Source organism: Hippichthys cyanospilos, chromosome 9, assembly GCF_059441005.1.
Source record: "Hippichthys cyanospilos isolate Australia breed blue-spotted pipefish chromosome 9, RoL_Hcya_1.0, whole genome shotgun sequence".
In the NCBI taxonomy this organism is placed as follows: Eukaryota; Metazoa; Chordata; class Actinopteri; order Syngnathiformes; family Syngnathidae; genus Hippichthys; species Hippichthys cyanospilos.
This window is the reverse complement of record NC_142377.1, coordinates 22,257,501-22,272,417: the sequence shown is the minus strand read 5'-3', so window position 1 is coordinate 22,272,417 and position 14,917 is coordinate 22,257,501. Positions and strand designations below refer to the sequence as shown.

Genomic DNA, 14,917 nt, shown 5'->3' with positions numbered 1-14,917 from the left:
TTAAAAGGTACCTGAGGCGTTTCGGGAGTAAAACTGTGTTTTAACATCCTTGAAAAGATTGGCACTTTTCACGCGCGAAGATTGGCACTTCTTTAAACTAACAACTAATCAACTAAATGTTGTTCACTGTAACAAAAGAGGATCATCCAGCTGCCGAAACCCGGGATCGAACCAGGGACCTTTAGATCTTCAGTCTAACGCTCTCCCAACTGAGCTATTTCGGCTTGCATTCTCCCGTTCAGAATTACATATACATCCAATATACAAAGTACAAACGTCGTTTGGATAAACCTCCGCTTAAAACGTTTAGTTTCAACAGGCGTAACATTCCTTCCATGTATATTATGACACAAGCATTTTTTTTAAAACTCCAAGAGTCATTGAAGGGAAAAAAAGTCGCTTCCGGCGCAGACCTCCGTGACGTCATCGCGTTCGTATGAATGAAGCGTCATTTCTAGCTCACGTCGAGCAGCGCGGCGTGACGGCCTTTCTACTTCGTTCACCGCAAACCCAATTCTTTTCTCTCGGGATCCGCAGTCATGTCGAGACGGCCCCTGCTCGGCGCTTTCGTGCTGCTTTTGGCCACCGTGCAGTGTTGGGCCACTTTGGTGAACGACGAAGTCAAGAGGACCGTGGACCTGAGCACTCATTTGGCTAAGATCACAGCGGACATTACGTTGTCTAACCACGCGCGCTACGACGTCCAAAGCTTCATATTAACCGTCGAACCGGAGCTTTTACCGCATATGGCATACATGGGGGCATCGGTGAGTAGTCAAAATAAGCGAGTAAATCATTGCCGCGTAGCAACGGGCTCTTGCTAGCCGGCTAGCTTGTTGGCTAATCGTGCAGGACACGCGTTGCTTGCTAACTTCTCATTTTTCAAACATTTCTGCATATTATGCTTTAACATTATGTAATATATATTGTAAATGCACCGAACATGCCGATTGAGCTAAAGCATGTAAAATAAGTGACGCGGCAGAATTAAAAGCCAGTCATCACTAACTGCAACAACTGTACTCGGCCAACTTGAAATTTTTAGCAACGTGGTCAGATTTCCTTGAATCAAATCAAAGCTTTGCTTTAAGTTGCTGGAATTTAATTTAACGAAAATGAACTTCTTGAGCGGTGCACGTTTGTACTAGTGACTGAATGACACGTATGCGCTTGGTAGCGTACTTCCGGCTATGATGGCGCAGAGGACACGCCCACTTCCATAGACCGTAAACATTCTTTTTTGACTTAAACCGTACAACATGGACGAAAGTAGTGAGAAATGCCATTTTAAATATTTTGAGGCGTTAGATAAGGCTGAGTTAAATTGTCCTTAAAATTCAATTCTCTGGGATTTCCCACACCCAAGTTATGACATTTTGCATTCAAATTAATTCTGTGTTTGTGGAATATGAATTTTAAATAGCAAAATCCTCACGGAGTTAATTCAGCCCATGTTGGCCTCAATTTTGTCTCTGAGTTTTCTGAGTTTAGTCATGTCAGGGATGGTATTTGCTGCGTACACTAATTCATATTCCGCCAATACATTGTCAATTGCAGTACCTGTTTTAAACTAGAGTGATGAAATAAAATACCATATTGTACAATTATTTTCGGGGGTTTACTTCCCCTTTAACGTGCTTTCAGCCTGAAAAGATTTTTTTTCAAACAGGTGCAAGGAGACGAAGAAGATGATGGCCAACTTGACATCCAGGAAACAAAAATTAACGGCTTAACGTAAAGTATCATTCTCATTTTTTGTATTGCAGCGCTTTGTTGATGCACTGTAAGTCACCCTCTTATCTTTTTCACAGCGGGGAGTTCTTCAAAGTATCTCTTCCGTCCAAGTTGGTCGTGGGGGGCAAGGTCAAATTAAAGGTGGAAATGGCATTCAGCCACGTCCTGGAACCCTTCCCCACAGACATCACCCAGGCCGAGCGCCAGCTGGTGGTGTTTCAAGGCAACCATTACTTCTATTCGCCGTACCCCACCCAAGTTCAGACGACACGCGTCCGCCTGGCGTCCAAAACGGTGGAGAGCTACACCAAACTGGGCAATCCCAGCAAGACGGACGAGATCATTGAATACGGCCCGTTTCGTGACATACCCCAGTTCAGCCAGGTTCTCCTCGTCGCACTGTGACGATCTGTGCTAGAACTTCTAGAAAGTTCTAAACCGTGCCTGTGCTTTCATGTCTAGGATGTTATGAAGATCCACTTTGAGAACAACTCGCCCTTCCTCACTATCAGTAACATCATTCGCACCATTGAGGTCTCCCACTGGGGCAACATCGCCGTGGAGGAGACCATCGATGTGAGGCACACCGGCGCCGTCCTCAAGGGCCCGTTTTCACGCTACGATTACCAGCGTCAGTCAGACAGCGGCATCTCGTCCGTCAAGTCCTTCAAGGTAGGTAGAACGCCCTCGCTCTTGATCGCTCGCTCCTATTTGTGTGTTGACCACGATCTCGGCTTCTCCAGACCATCCTTCCTGCTTCTGCGCAAGATGTCTACTACAGGGATGAGATTGGGAACATCTCCACCTCCCACCTGCAGGTTCTGGATGACTCAGTGGAGGTGGAGATCAGGCCTCGCTTCCCTTTGTTTGGGGGTTGGAAAACTCACTACATCATTGGCTATAATCTGCCCAGCTATGAGTATCTCTACACTCTGGGTGAGTGAGTGGATGGCAAATCCAGCCAACTAACATTTAGTGGACAAATGATCATTTGGTTAAAAAGTTAATCCTTGCTTATCGGCACTTTGTCTTTGGAAATTTGCTTTGTTGCAAATGCGTTTCACCTTGATGTACCAAAAATTCCCATTTGCTGCTCAAAATAATGATGTTAAGGAACTATGTTGAGGTCAGTTGAGGCATTTGATTTAGACAAATCACGGCTCATTTGGTTTGTGAGATATGTCGTGTGATGTCACAAGTTGAGCCATGACTTGAGTCTTGAATGTTATTTTCAGTTGACAGTAAGTGGCGAAACGGCCGCCCGAGATGCATGCAAACATGTTCATTTTGCCACTTAATTCATATTCCACAAACGCAACATCAATCTAAAATACTGCATTTAGACTAGAAGGGCCTCATGGAACAAACGATAGTACAAAAAATTTGGAGTTGGCTTACCCTTTAATAAGTGCATTTCCAATGTAATGTATCCTACAGGGGACCAGTATGCACTAAAGATGCGACTAATCGACCACGTCTATGACGACCAAGTCATTGACAGTATGACCGTGAAAATCATCCTGCCAGAGGGAGCCAAGTGAGCGTCAGCAAGCAGCATTTGAATTGATCTTCGATGCATTCTGTTTGGACTCATTTTACTGTCTGCTCCCCTTAGAAACATTCAGATGGATACACCATATAAGATTAATCGCATGCCAGACGAATTGCACTACACGTACCTTGATACCTTCGGCCGGCCCGTGCTGGTGGTCACCAAGAGCAACCTGGTGGAGCAGCACATTCAAGATGTTGTGGTAAGACAAAGGCTCTGTACAATTGAAGCGTACAGCACCGTAACCTAGTTAACGTTATGTATGCGCAATCGTAATGGGAAAGTGAAGATTTGGGGACTACTTGTGGTGGATGCATTCTTTGGTTACCCCTCTAGATAGTACTTTTGGTTTACAGATATATGCGGACGCTGTGCAGTGTATTCAAATATTCCTTACATAAAGATTCCATTTGTCGTTTGCTACAAAGTAACACCTACCCTAATAAATAATAACTAAAAATCACAAACACGTAGTGGAAACTGAAGCTTCATGAAGCACTTGTGATTTTTTTGTTTTTGTCGAGAAGATGGCGCTTGTTTATAGATACCTGCTAGTGCAGTGTAAATGTATTAAAATCCCCTTGCCTCTGAAACTAAAGGGCCATTGAAATAAATATCGCAAATGCTTCACGAAGCTTCGTTTGTGTGTCAAAAGAAAACCACTCACCGAGCTCTTGATAAAATGCTGAGGTGTCAAACATATAGCCCGTATGCGTGTTTTGACCTTTGCAGGTTCACTACAACTTCAACAAGATCCTGATGCTGCAGGAGCCTCTCTTGGTTGTCGCGGCCTTCTACATCCTCTTCTTCACCGTCATCATCTATGTTCGCATGGACTTCGCCATAACAAAGGTTCGCTTCCGGCCGCCGCAGATGGAATCTTGAAAGGATTGCCGAAATTTCCCAACAACGGTTTCGCCGCGTTCCTCCCATCAGGACCCGGCAGCCGAGGTGCGCATGAAGGTGGCCTCCATCACCGAGCAGGTGCTGACCCTGGTCAACAAGCGTCTGGGCCTGTACCGGCACCTGGACGAGGCGGTCAACCGCTACAAGCAATCCCGTGACACGGGCGCGCTCAACAGCGGGCGCAAGACCCTGGAGGCGGAGCACCGCACACTCACCAACGAGATCAGCTCGCTGCAGGCTCGCCTCAAGGCCGAAGGCTCCGACTTGGCCGACAAGGTGAGCGCCCGTTCGCCGCCGCCGCGCGCGTTTCGGGCCGACTCGGGGCCACCGCCGTCATCTCCCCGCCAGGTCGGAGAAGTGCAGAAGCTGGACGGCCAGGTGAAGGAGTTGGTGTGCCGCGCCAGCCAGGAGGCGGAGCGACTGGTCGCCGGCAAGGTGAAGAAGGAGGCCTACATCGACAACGACAAGACCCTCTCCGGCAAGAGGCAGGAGCTCATCGGCCGCATCGACAACCTGCTGGATGCTCTGTGAACGCTGAAGCCGAGCGCGTGTATGGATGGCTGTGACATCGTCGCGTACAGCCAAGTGGTTTCATCCAAACACTCGTGCCTTGTGATTAAAGTGGATCACGGGTCGCCGGGCTCTCGCCATGCCGCGTGAGCTTACATGTCCCCTCTTTAAATTTTCCTCTTTGTTACTGTTTGAGGTTCGCGTTTTGCAAAACGAATAAGCAAGTATTCTCTCGCGTCTTTGCTCACATTCGACAATTTGACATTTTCTCAAGCGGTTGAGGCGTCTGCCGTGTTTATCCGTTTTGCACTTACTGCACCGTCTTATTCCCCCCGATAATGTTAAAAGCGCTGATTTTTTTTTTTTTTTGTCTTTTCAGTTTTTTGTCTGTAAATTCATCACATTTTCTACATTTTGTGGTGTTGAGAGGTTGTTTTTACTGAGTTTTGAGAATACATGAGACTAGGTTGTGTAATGAAAAGACACGGGGATGAAAAAAATACAAAGCCGTCAAAGTTGAAATAAAAATTGGTTACGACCTTCACTTTGTTGTATTTAGTGTGTGTGGACATCCATTTTTTAAGCTGCTTCTCAGTTGTATACTTTTTTAGCCATTTTCCAGCAGTAAAATCTTGTAGGACGTTGTATGCTGAATCATGATTGGTTGAAATCGGAACAAATGATTTTTTACTGCTGAGTATCCTTGAAAATGATGTAACGGGTTAAAAATTGCAATTTTTTGAATGTTTTGGAATGATAAAAATTGCTCATGAAATTAATGAACAATGTGGTGACTTTGAAATGGAAACAAACTATAAAATCTCCCATTGGAAGTAAATGGGGAAGTTTTGGCTTGAAAATTGCAAATTTTCCGGAAAATTTTAGAATGATTTGTGGAATGTTGAAAATCCTCCCTAAGTTGAAATGAATGAGGTAATGTTGTGAATGTGAAATGTCAAATCTCCCAAACTAAGTGAATGGTATTTTTTGAGGTGGAAATTTGAGAATTGTGGAAAAACTGTAAATTTTTGGAACACCAAAAATACAAGCACCCCTCTCGAGAATATGTGGAACATTTTGAAATTGAAACGTCAAGAATCTGATAAATTAGAATTGAATTGAAAAGTGTCAAAAATAGGCAGGATAAGAAAAAAATAAAGTAGAGGAATAACAAGAGTGCGCGCTTCACATAATGAAATGATTCAAAAGTTGAAGCACCTAACACGAGAAGTGAGGTAAATGTACTTTAAAGTGGCCACAAGGGGGCTCGCTAGTCTTCGAAACGTCTTCATGAACACTTGCGTAGCATACAGACATACTAATCAAAGCATCGATGGGATAAAAATAACATTTGAAGTATAGGATGTGTTCAGGCACACTTAAGAACAACAGAGGGGATTTCCAACGCATTGTTGCGGGCGCTAGCAGACTTCAGCGCCTATCGAGCCCCGTAGAGGTCAGCCTGAGGTCACTTCTTTCCCTCTGAGGTCGCGGCGCGTCTCGGCAGGTCATTTCCTGCTCCATAATAACAGGCCCCTTCCCCTCACAATACTAATGTTAACATTGTATGCGCATACAATAATCATTATGAAAGTACGCGGCGGGGGAAGGCAAAGACAATGTCCGTTCGCGCCGATGCGAGGTGCCGCCGAAAGGCCACACAATGGCACTTTTGTTTTTGCGCTCCGGTGGACTTTTTGCAGCGGCGCACCAACCGCCCGGAAGGTCCGACGGGCCGCTGAGCTCACGTCTGCTCGCCGCAAAAGCCCCGATGCTATCGGGCCGCCGAAAGCTTCGCCAGCGCCGATTAGAAGAAATTCAAAAGACCTTGGACCAAACCGATCGTTAGCGTCGCCGTGAGAAATGATCCGTGTCACTGAAAATACATCTTTGAATAATAGATGAATGAAATTTATCAGTAGCCTTCAGTACCGCCGTTATTATAGAAACAAAAGCATCCATCAAAGACAAGCTGCAAAAACCGACTGCCAAATTGGACCAAATCGGACCTAAACCGAAAAGACGTGCAACTCCGGTCAATCTTTCTCAACGGTGTGCAAACTAGGGCCCGGGGGCCCGTTGTGGCCCTCAATCCACATTTTTGCGGCCCATGGCATATGCTAAATGTCCATTTTGACATGACCTGTAATGCTATTTAAAAAAAAAAAAAATCCTAATTTATCCCAACACTTTTAACAAAAAGTCTTAGCAGTTTATCTTCTTCAAATAACTCGGGTATATAGTGCTTAATTTTAGTTACGAAAGCACCAAAAGCAATTCCTTAGTAATCAAAAAGTAACGCATTACTTATGTACCAAAGTAATCAATGATTTTAGGTAGTAAAAGTTACAAAGTAATTGATTATTTCAGTAATAATATAATCAATTTAAGTAGTAAAGGTACAAAAGTACCGTCAGTAATATATAAATCAATTGCTTAGTTTTTTAAATTAATTACGAAAGTAATTGATTACTTTGCCAAGTAATCAATCATTTTAGGAATTAAAAAGGACTAGCATTTGAACTACTAAAATTACTTTTTCAGTAATAAAGTAATATATATATATATATATATATATATATATATATATATATATATATATATATATATGTGTGTGTGTGTGTGTGTAAAAAGTATTTTAAAAGATCTAAAAATGGCTGGATCTATTGTAAAGGCTGGCGAATTAAGAGGCAAGTACAAACTAAGTAAAAGTAATGTATGACTTATTTTTACTTCCTTTGAATAAGTACCGAAGTAATCATTTTGTAGTTAGTAATTGATTACTTTAGCACTTACGTACTAAAATTCTTAATTGATTACACGTACAACGTAAGCATTTAGTTTGATACTTAATTCAGTTTGTAGCAGCCATTTTTTGACCCTTTATTAGCCAAACACTTGAAAGAAAAATACTGCTATATAAAAAATATATAAATAAAAAAACATATATGTCCGGGATGGAATGAGTTAAAGGTCGCCGAACTTTTACTCAACGCGGGCCTTTTGTTCCAGTCTTACTCGAATTTCGACTCCGCCGCTGAGTCAGAAGAAAAGCCACGAAGAAGCGTCACTTCAAAGCCTCCGAAGCGGCGACCGACTTTAATGTCGGCGTGCCGCTCGTAAGCTTACGTCCGTCACGTGACCCCACGGCGAGGCCCCGACTCCTTCGCCCGGCCTCATCTTGATCATTCGGGGTCTTTTTTTTTTTTTCCCCCTCCCGCTTTCCGCCATGTCCTCTGGTCCAGGATGTGATTACCGGTCACAGAAGAAGTGCGGTTTATCTGTTGGCGTCAGTCGAGCAAAATTCTGTTTAAACCGGAATTGGTGCGCAGCGCTGTATCCTGATGTGGCGTACGCGTGCGTGTTTGAGGTGGACGAGGGGGTTAGTGCAAGGTGTGGGACTACTTGGCCCATGTGGTTGAGCTGTAAGGTACCCACATGCGTGAAGCTGATTATGATCTCCCTTTCCTGGAGGGGAGTAATGATGCAGAGTGTGCTCTTTCTTTATCTGACAAAAACATAATGAATATGCGAAAATACAAGCGAGTCGAACTTGCGTGTGAACCTCAAGCCCTTCGTAAACGGCGCGTTTTATCGATTTGAAAAAAAGATGAACTCGTTCATTGCCGAACCAGCAAAAATGGATCCGTGACGTCTACAGCCGTCACTGGCGGTGAATGAGTGATATGTTCTCTTGCAAAATGGCAGCTTATCAGTTAATACTCTGCAAGTAATGCCATTTTATTCTGCAGTATTTATTCAAAGACGGATAGTGAAAAGTAGAAGTAACGTATTCATCGCCAACCCAGCAAAGGTGGATCCGTCTACAGCCGTCATTGGCAGTGAATGAGTTAATCCAGCGCTATGGAGGGGGGAAAAAAAAAAAAAAATCCCATTGACCCCAAGGATTTTTCACACACCTGGCCATATCATCAGCCAATTTGGGCTGATTTTGAAAAGGTCAAAAGATCGTCAACTATAAATACATTTGGACTTTCAACCCCTTATATTGTTCAGTGGCGTCAGACATATGTATAATCATGCTGTTCAGTTTCAAAGAATTTCATTTTGTGAGAAAAGAAAACATTAACAGCTATTCAATGCTGCAGATTTCGCGGATGGGAAAATGCAGATAAAATGTTATACAGGAAATAAAAAGAAAATAAAACGCTTCCCTGCAGCAAAAAAAGGCTTTCCTGCAACATTTAGTTCCTGGATCAAAGCCTTCTGTCGATTACAAATCCCACAATGCATTGCACGAATGTTGCATTATGGGAGTCCAGGCTAAGCCACTCAATGAAGTCATTGAAAGGCTTGCAAACGTTATAAGTTGTCCGCAAGCTGTTGAAAGGATTCATGCGAAAATCAGGGCAAATGCATGATAAAACATCAGGTTTTCAATGTGTCCAAAATGACATTTCCAATTTTGAATGGCAGTCAACGAACTGACATGGGCTATGTTTGACACCCGCAGGGTGTACCTCTCAACCTCACACTTGCAAGCATTTGGGAAGGACGACGGGATGGCATCTTAAAATTTGAAAACAAGTATTGCACTTGTGATATTTCTTTACTCCCGGAATGCCCCAAATATAAGACGCACTTGTGTATGGGATTTCCCCTGCTTGGGAACATTTTCATTTGATTGCGTCTTGCTAGGTAAGGTAAAAAAAAAGAAAAGAAAAACTGTGGAAAAGCTGTAAATTTTTAGATTAAACATGAATCGTAAAAGTGTGTATAGGACCAACTCTTAATTTTAGGGTCAAATTTAGGTATTTTCTATGTTATTGTGTATGACACTTTGTCGACAATGTAAAACCTATTGAAAAGTTGATTTTGCCAGATGAATAAAAGCGTGTTTTATATATATATACTTATTGAAAAAAATTCAGCTCATTTTTGCACTTTGCAAAATCTCGCGGGCCGGATTAAACCCGCGCGGGGGCCAGAGCCGGCCCGCGGGCCGTATGTTTCACACCGATGGAATCAACGGAAAGGCCGGGACGTCCTCTGGTGAAGGCACCAGAACGTAGGCCGGGCCGGCTCCAGCGTTTTTACGGGGGTTCCTTAACCTTCGCGCATAACTAGCAGCAAAAGAGCTAACGGGCTAGGTTTTGGCCGCGGTGACGCGGTTGTGATTGATTACGCGGGGGGCTCACCTGCAGCTACTTCCTTCTTAATCTTTCTGGGCGAGACGCACAAAGAAAGCGAGCGGCGTAAGTCACCAGTCGGGGAACAATATCCTGCTGGCAAGACCCCTGGCGGCGCTCTCTCATAAATCACCCAGACAGAGCCAGCAGCCTCACTGTCACCGCGTTATTATGAGCGCGCACGCTAGCTGTGACACGCGCTCATCCCGTCCTCCTCGCCGTGTCACCAAAAGGGGGAAACGTGAAGGTGAGCCTCAAAGGGGCGGCGTCGAGCGGGCCTGGCCGCGCTTAAAACGAAAAGCTCGGGTCACAACGGCGCCTCTGTGAGCCGCCATTCCTCAGTGACACGGGATGAGAGGTTAGCGACGGAGCCGTTGCAGGTGACAGGTGTGATCCGCCCGCGTGCCCACGCGTGCCGGCCGGCACAATGGGGGCGTCTGTGGCCCCCGCGCCAGCTGCCGGGGGCCGCGGCTGACAGACGCGAGGAAGGAGACGGAGACGCCGGGGATTGAGCCCCCGGGTGCCGAGAGACGCATTCTTGTCTGGCGCGGGGAACGAAGGCGGCGGGAGGCGGGGCTAGTTCTTACCCTGGAGCTGTGCTTGACCGTTTTGGGTCGCTTTTTTCCAACGCCGTTTTAGCCGAGGGATGGCACGCCGCTGCTAATGTGATAACCGGGTGGTCGCGCTATGTTGATCTTTGATATGTTGGCGCAATCTGGGTGAAATTTCAGCTCCCGGGTCTCTTCTTTCAATGATTTACTTTTGATCTGAAATGTCTTTGATGTGAAGATCAAGAGATTGGACAAAATACCGCGCGAGGTTTAATCAGTGAATCGGAGGTGTTAGGGCATAGGTGTTGAACTCCAGTCCTGGAGGGCCGGTGTCCAACTCCAGTCCTGGAGGGCCGGTTTCCTGCGAGTTTTCGAACCTTCTCACTCAAACACGCCCGATTCAAATAATTGGGATCATTTCAAGCTCCCGCAGAGCTTGCTAATAAGCTAATCATTTGAAAACTGGAAAACATGCAGGATACCGGTCCTCCAGGACTGGAGCTCGACACCTACGGTTTAGGAAATTACTTTATTGACATTACAATCGCAAAAAATTCAACCCAAAAATAATTAGTCGCTTAGATGACAGGCAAAGGATAAATGTAGAAATAGTGAAGGGGAAAATGAAGCTTCATGAAGCACCTATGGCATTTTTATTTTACCCCACTAGATGGTGCTCTTGGTTTAACCCTTGTGCAGTATTTTGACCATTTTTGGATAATTTTCTTACTAGTAATATTTTAGCCCAGTGATGGCACACTAGTGCGATAACTAAGTAGTTCAATTCCGATGTGTTGTCACCATCTGGGTGAAATTTCAGCTCCCTAGTGTTTTCTTTTAATGCTTTCCCTTTACCGACGTAAATTGCCTTTGATGTAAAGATCAAAGGATTGAACTGACATTCGACAGTTGACTCGAGATGCGTTCACATCGTTTGGCTAGGTTAGCGCTATCGCTTAGCATTAGCTAAAGTAACAGCAGATTGACTCGCCAATAATAGTGTAATAAATAGCTCCTGGCGAGAAGCCGTCGGACGTTCGATTTTTGGCCAAAGTGCAGTGTCCCAGTTTCCAATTTGGAAAATCTGGTGGCCCTGAACGTTGACTTTTCCAGCGAGCGACGTATCCGCGCGCGCGCACGCGCGGCGATGTCAAGATCCCTCTCGGTGTGGATTTGTATGGACGAGACAGTAATCCTCTCCCCGCGCGGCCCTTGTTTGCAACTGTCCGCAAGTCCCGCTAAGACCCGCTGATCTCTGCCACATGGCGCTCCATCAAAGCGGGCGCGGTCATGCCTCTCAGGGCAAGTTTGGCCCCAAAAATCAAGGCTGCGCGCCTCATCGCCGTCCCTCGTTGCAGAGGATAAGCCGCAGATGAAGCCCTACTTTAAGGCAAGGTCTACACGTAGCAAACGGGAGGTAAATGTCTCCGCTTTGGCCTATTTGCTATACGTGCCCAGGTTTGTTTGTTTTTTTTTAATCAAATCCAAAGGTCTCAAAAACTCCAAAGTGGAGATTTGCCAAATTCTCCGGATTTGCGAGGGTTGCTTTTCCCGTACGGAGGACGGAAATTGCCAAAATTACATGAATAAATGTACCGTTAACAATTAAACAAAATTGGCATTCATCAATTCAATGTTTCATTATTTAATTCAATGTTGAATTCAACAATAATTCATTTAATTATTGATTAAATGTTTGAACAATTAAATACATTCATAATAAATTCACGTTTCCTGAAATGTGTCGTTCATTAAATGATCAATTATTACATTTCAATGTCCATATTTTTATACGATAATCGGTCATTGAATTGAATGAAATGTCGATTTATTGATTGATTTATTTTATGAATGAAGTACACAACTACATTAGAACGATTAGCATATAATTAAGAGGAGAGCTTGCCACGATTGTCATCTATCCATTCATTCGTGAACCCTTGTCGCATAGTTACATATTACAGAAATTCCTTAGAACTTTTTATGATATCATAAACGAATCAATCCTAGGAAGCTGAAATTTCCAGCAGATGATTAAAACATGTAAAATTTCAAAATGCAGCCATTCTGACATTTCTACGTGATTGCAGCTGGTCGTGGGAGATTTTGTGTACAAAAATAATCATTGTCCAAATTTTGGACCATTTAAACCATTACAATCATAATTTTTACCAGGTATTTAACCAGATTTATTACATTGATTTCCCTGCGATTTTTGCGACATTCCGTTCAGTGGCGGTCAAAACTACGTCAGCAAACGGAAAATTCTCTGTTGACGTGTGTTTCACCTCAAGACAGTAGGCGGCGGTAGAGACCATATCATGGCTATACCTATTTTTGTCTCGGGCCATTTTGCAGCGAGAACTTCCTTCATTGGGCCGATATGTTGAGGGAACCAAGTCGATTTGAAATGGTCTCATAGTATTTTTACTCTACACGGCAAATTGATGGCTTAGTTGTTTTGAAATTAGAAGTAAAGCAGTTTGTTCATTTCTTGTTTACATTACTGTAAAAATCTCTATTTTTCATTATACACCAAAAGCTAAAGTTTTGGAACAGCAAGAGTCATGGAAACTTCAATGATTTGCTTTCGCGGGCCACATAAAATGACGTGGCGGGCCGGATTTGGCCCCCGGGCCTTGAGTTTGACACCTGTGCCTTAATGCGTCGTCGTCACGTCACACACTACGGACAGAACATACCATTTTCCAATTTTTTGCGGGTGTTTACGAATGAAACCTACGTGATTTTTTTTCACTAAACGAAACCACGCGGACGCATTTTTACGTAGCCGCGGCGACGCCTAGCCGAGGCCTCGGACGCGGTATGGCCTGAGATGGCGGAGCCCGTGGGGCCGCTCGGCGCACATTTCCTACTTTCTCTCCGGGACCCGAATATAGCGACAGGGGCACTTCCCATTAGCTGCGAGAGTGGCCCTCTCCTTCCCAGGGCAGCCAATTTCCCCTACTCCACAGCTGATAGGAAACTTTGATTGTCCACCGAGCTCACCCGAGACAAAGAGATTTTTCCTCTGCCAAGCGGCGTATCTGGCCACGGCATCTCCGCTCGGGATCTCGCCTCCTCCTATAAATCCTCCGCTCTTGATTTTTTCTGGCGCGAGGCGAGACGGGCCCGTCGGGAGTCCATCAAAGTGACGCTAAGTGCGCCCGTGGGCCGGAACTTTCATTTCATGTGACCGCATCTGCATCCTGTGACACAACCTTCCTCCGCCGGCCTTATTAAAAGGCTCGCGCGCGCACCGCAAAAAGTCGCGCTTGGCCGAAAGTGTCTGGTATCGGGCGGCGACGAGAAGTTACCCTGCGCTCGTAAAACCGAGCGAAATTTCTGCTTTAAAATGAGTCTCGAGGAAGAGCGAAAGAAAAGATTTTAAAATCCGCTCCGTCGTCGCTCTATTGAAGATTTACCGTTGAATTAAACTCGATATAACGATTGAGAATTATAATAATTGTAAGCAGCCTACCTGCCTCTAAAAACACAGGGGTGTCCAAACTTTTTAACAGATTATCAATACACCTGCACAAGTACAAATTATGAAATTTGTACTTCGGCTTTATGGAACATGCTAAAATCAAGCGATAAAAATACATGACTTTCAGCAATTCCTTATTGTAACTTTGCTGATTAAGAGGTTCAGCTTGCTAACTCATTCAACCCCAAAGACGCCATTATATGATTTTTGTTTGAATGCATCCAATCCCAAAAGCACGTTAATATTTACAAACGTCTTTTGTTTTAACTTCGGCCATCCAAAGCAATAAAACTTAAAATACGTCGATTTGCATTTCATTGGTTGATATAAGTCACATTCACCTTAAGTTGACTGGCATAATCACAAACTTTTCAAATTTCCAGACAAGCGCCTCGAAATCCAAGCCGGTTGCATCCATGATTGCAGGAGCGCATTTTGGAATAGCGCTTGAAATACGAGAGCATAAAGCACGGGAAGGTTGTCAGGTTGAGCTATCGAGTGACCTGAAAAAGCAAAAAAGGCCATCGGACTGCCAGCGAGGCGTCTAAACATGCGGCCAGCGCCAACAGGAAACACGGCCCTCCAAATGCTGAGCGCACTTCCTGTCCGAGCTCTTTTAACTTCCTGCGCAGCCACCGGGGATCCCGGCTGGAACATTCCAGCTGAGTAATGGTCTCAACCCCCCCCGCCCCCTCCCCCCTTTTTTTGAGGGGAGGTCTTTGAAAACCTTAGAACTAAATAATCAGGCTCTATGATGATGACCTGGATTTCGTGGGTCTATTTGTCAAATTGCTAAATTATTACATTTTAAAATATTTAATATTTAAAATAACTGTTTGAATTAGTTGTGAAGAGTCATTAATACGTCCACGTAACTATTAAAAAACACTTAACCTGTCATTTGAATATTTTAATCTTTCATCTTTCGTCGATGCTTTCAAGTGCATTGAAATCGCTATCACAACATAGACGCTCTTCGAGTTGCTGTTGCGCGGCATCGCCACTAGATGTCACCAAATGACAG

The 14,917-nt window shown here is 44.4% G+C and overlaps 1 protein-coding gene and 1 non-coding gene across 2 annotated transcripts; one reads left to right on the top strand and one right to left on the bottom strand.

The window, feature by feature from the left end:
- Positions 1-151: 151 nt before the first annotated feature.
- Positions 152-224, bottom strand: trnaf-gaa (transfer RNA phenylalanine (anticodon GAA)). The gene has a single exon. It is a non-coding gene; the product is annotated as a tRNA-Phe (tRNA).
- Positions 225-431: 207 nt separating this feature from the next.
- Positions 432-5,246, top strand: rpn1 (ribophorin I). Its single transcript, XM_088424214.1, has 10 exons — positions 432-767; positions 1,670-1,734; positions 1,812-2,118; positions 2,197-2,406; positions 2,478-2,670; positions 3,172-3,271; positions 3,350-3,488; positions 4,019-4,138; positions 4,223-4,468; positions 4,541-5,246. The coding sequence occupies exons 1-10, from the start codon at positions 540-542 to the stop codon at positions 4,721-4,723; spliced, it is 1,791 nt and encodes a 596-aa protein (XP_088280340.1). The 5' UTR covers positions 432-539; the 3' UTR covers positions 4,724-5,246.
- The last annotated feature ends 9,671 nt before the right edge of the window (positions 5,247-14,917 follow it).

Bases quoted from the DNA above. Each gene is read 5' to 3' on its own strand.
- rpn1 (XM_088424214.1), top strand. From the start codon at position 540: ATGTCGAGACGGCCCCTGCTCGGCGCTTTCGTGCTGCTTTTGGCCACC. The intron at 1,735-1,811 runs GTAAAGTATCAT...TCTTTTTCACAG, and splicing joins ACAAAAATTAACGGCTTAAC to CGGGGAGTTCTTCAAAGTAT. The intron at 2,671-3,171 runs GTGAGTGAGTGG...TGTATCCTACAG, and splicing joins TGAGTATCTCTACACTCTGG to GGGACCAGTATGCACTAAAG.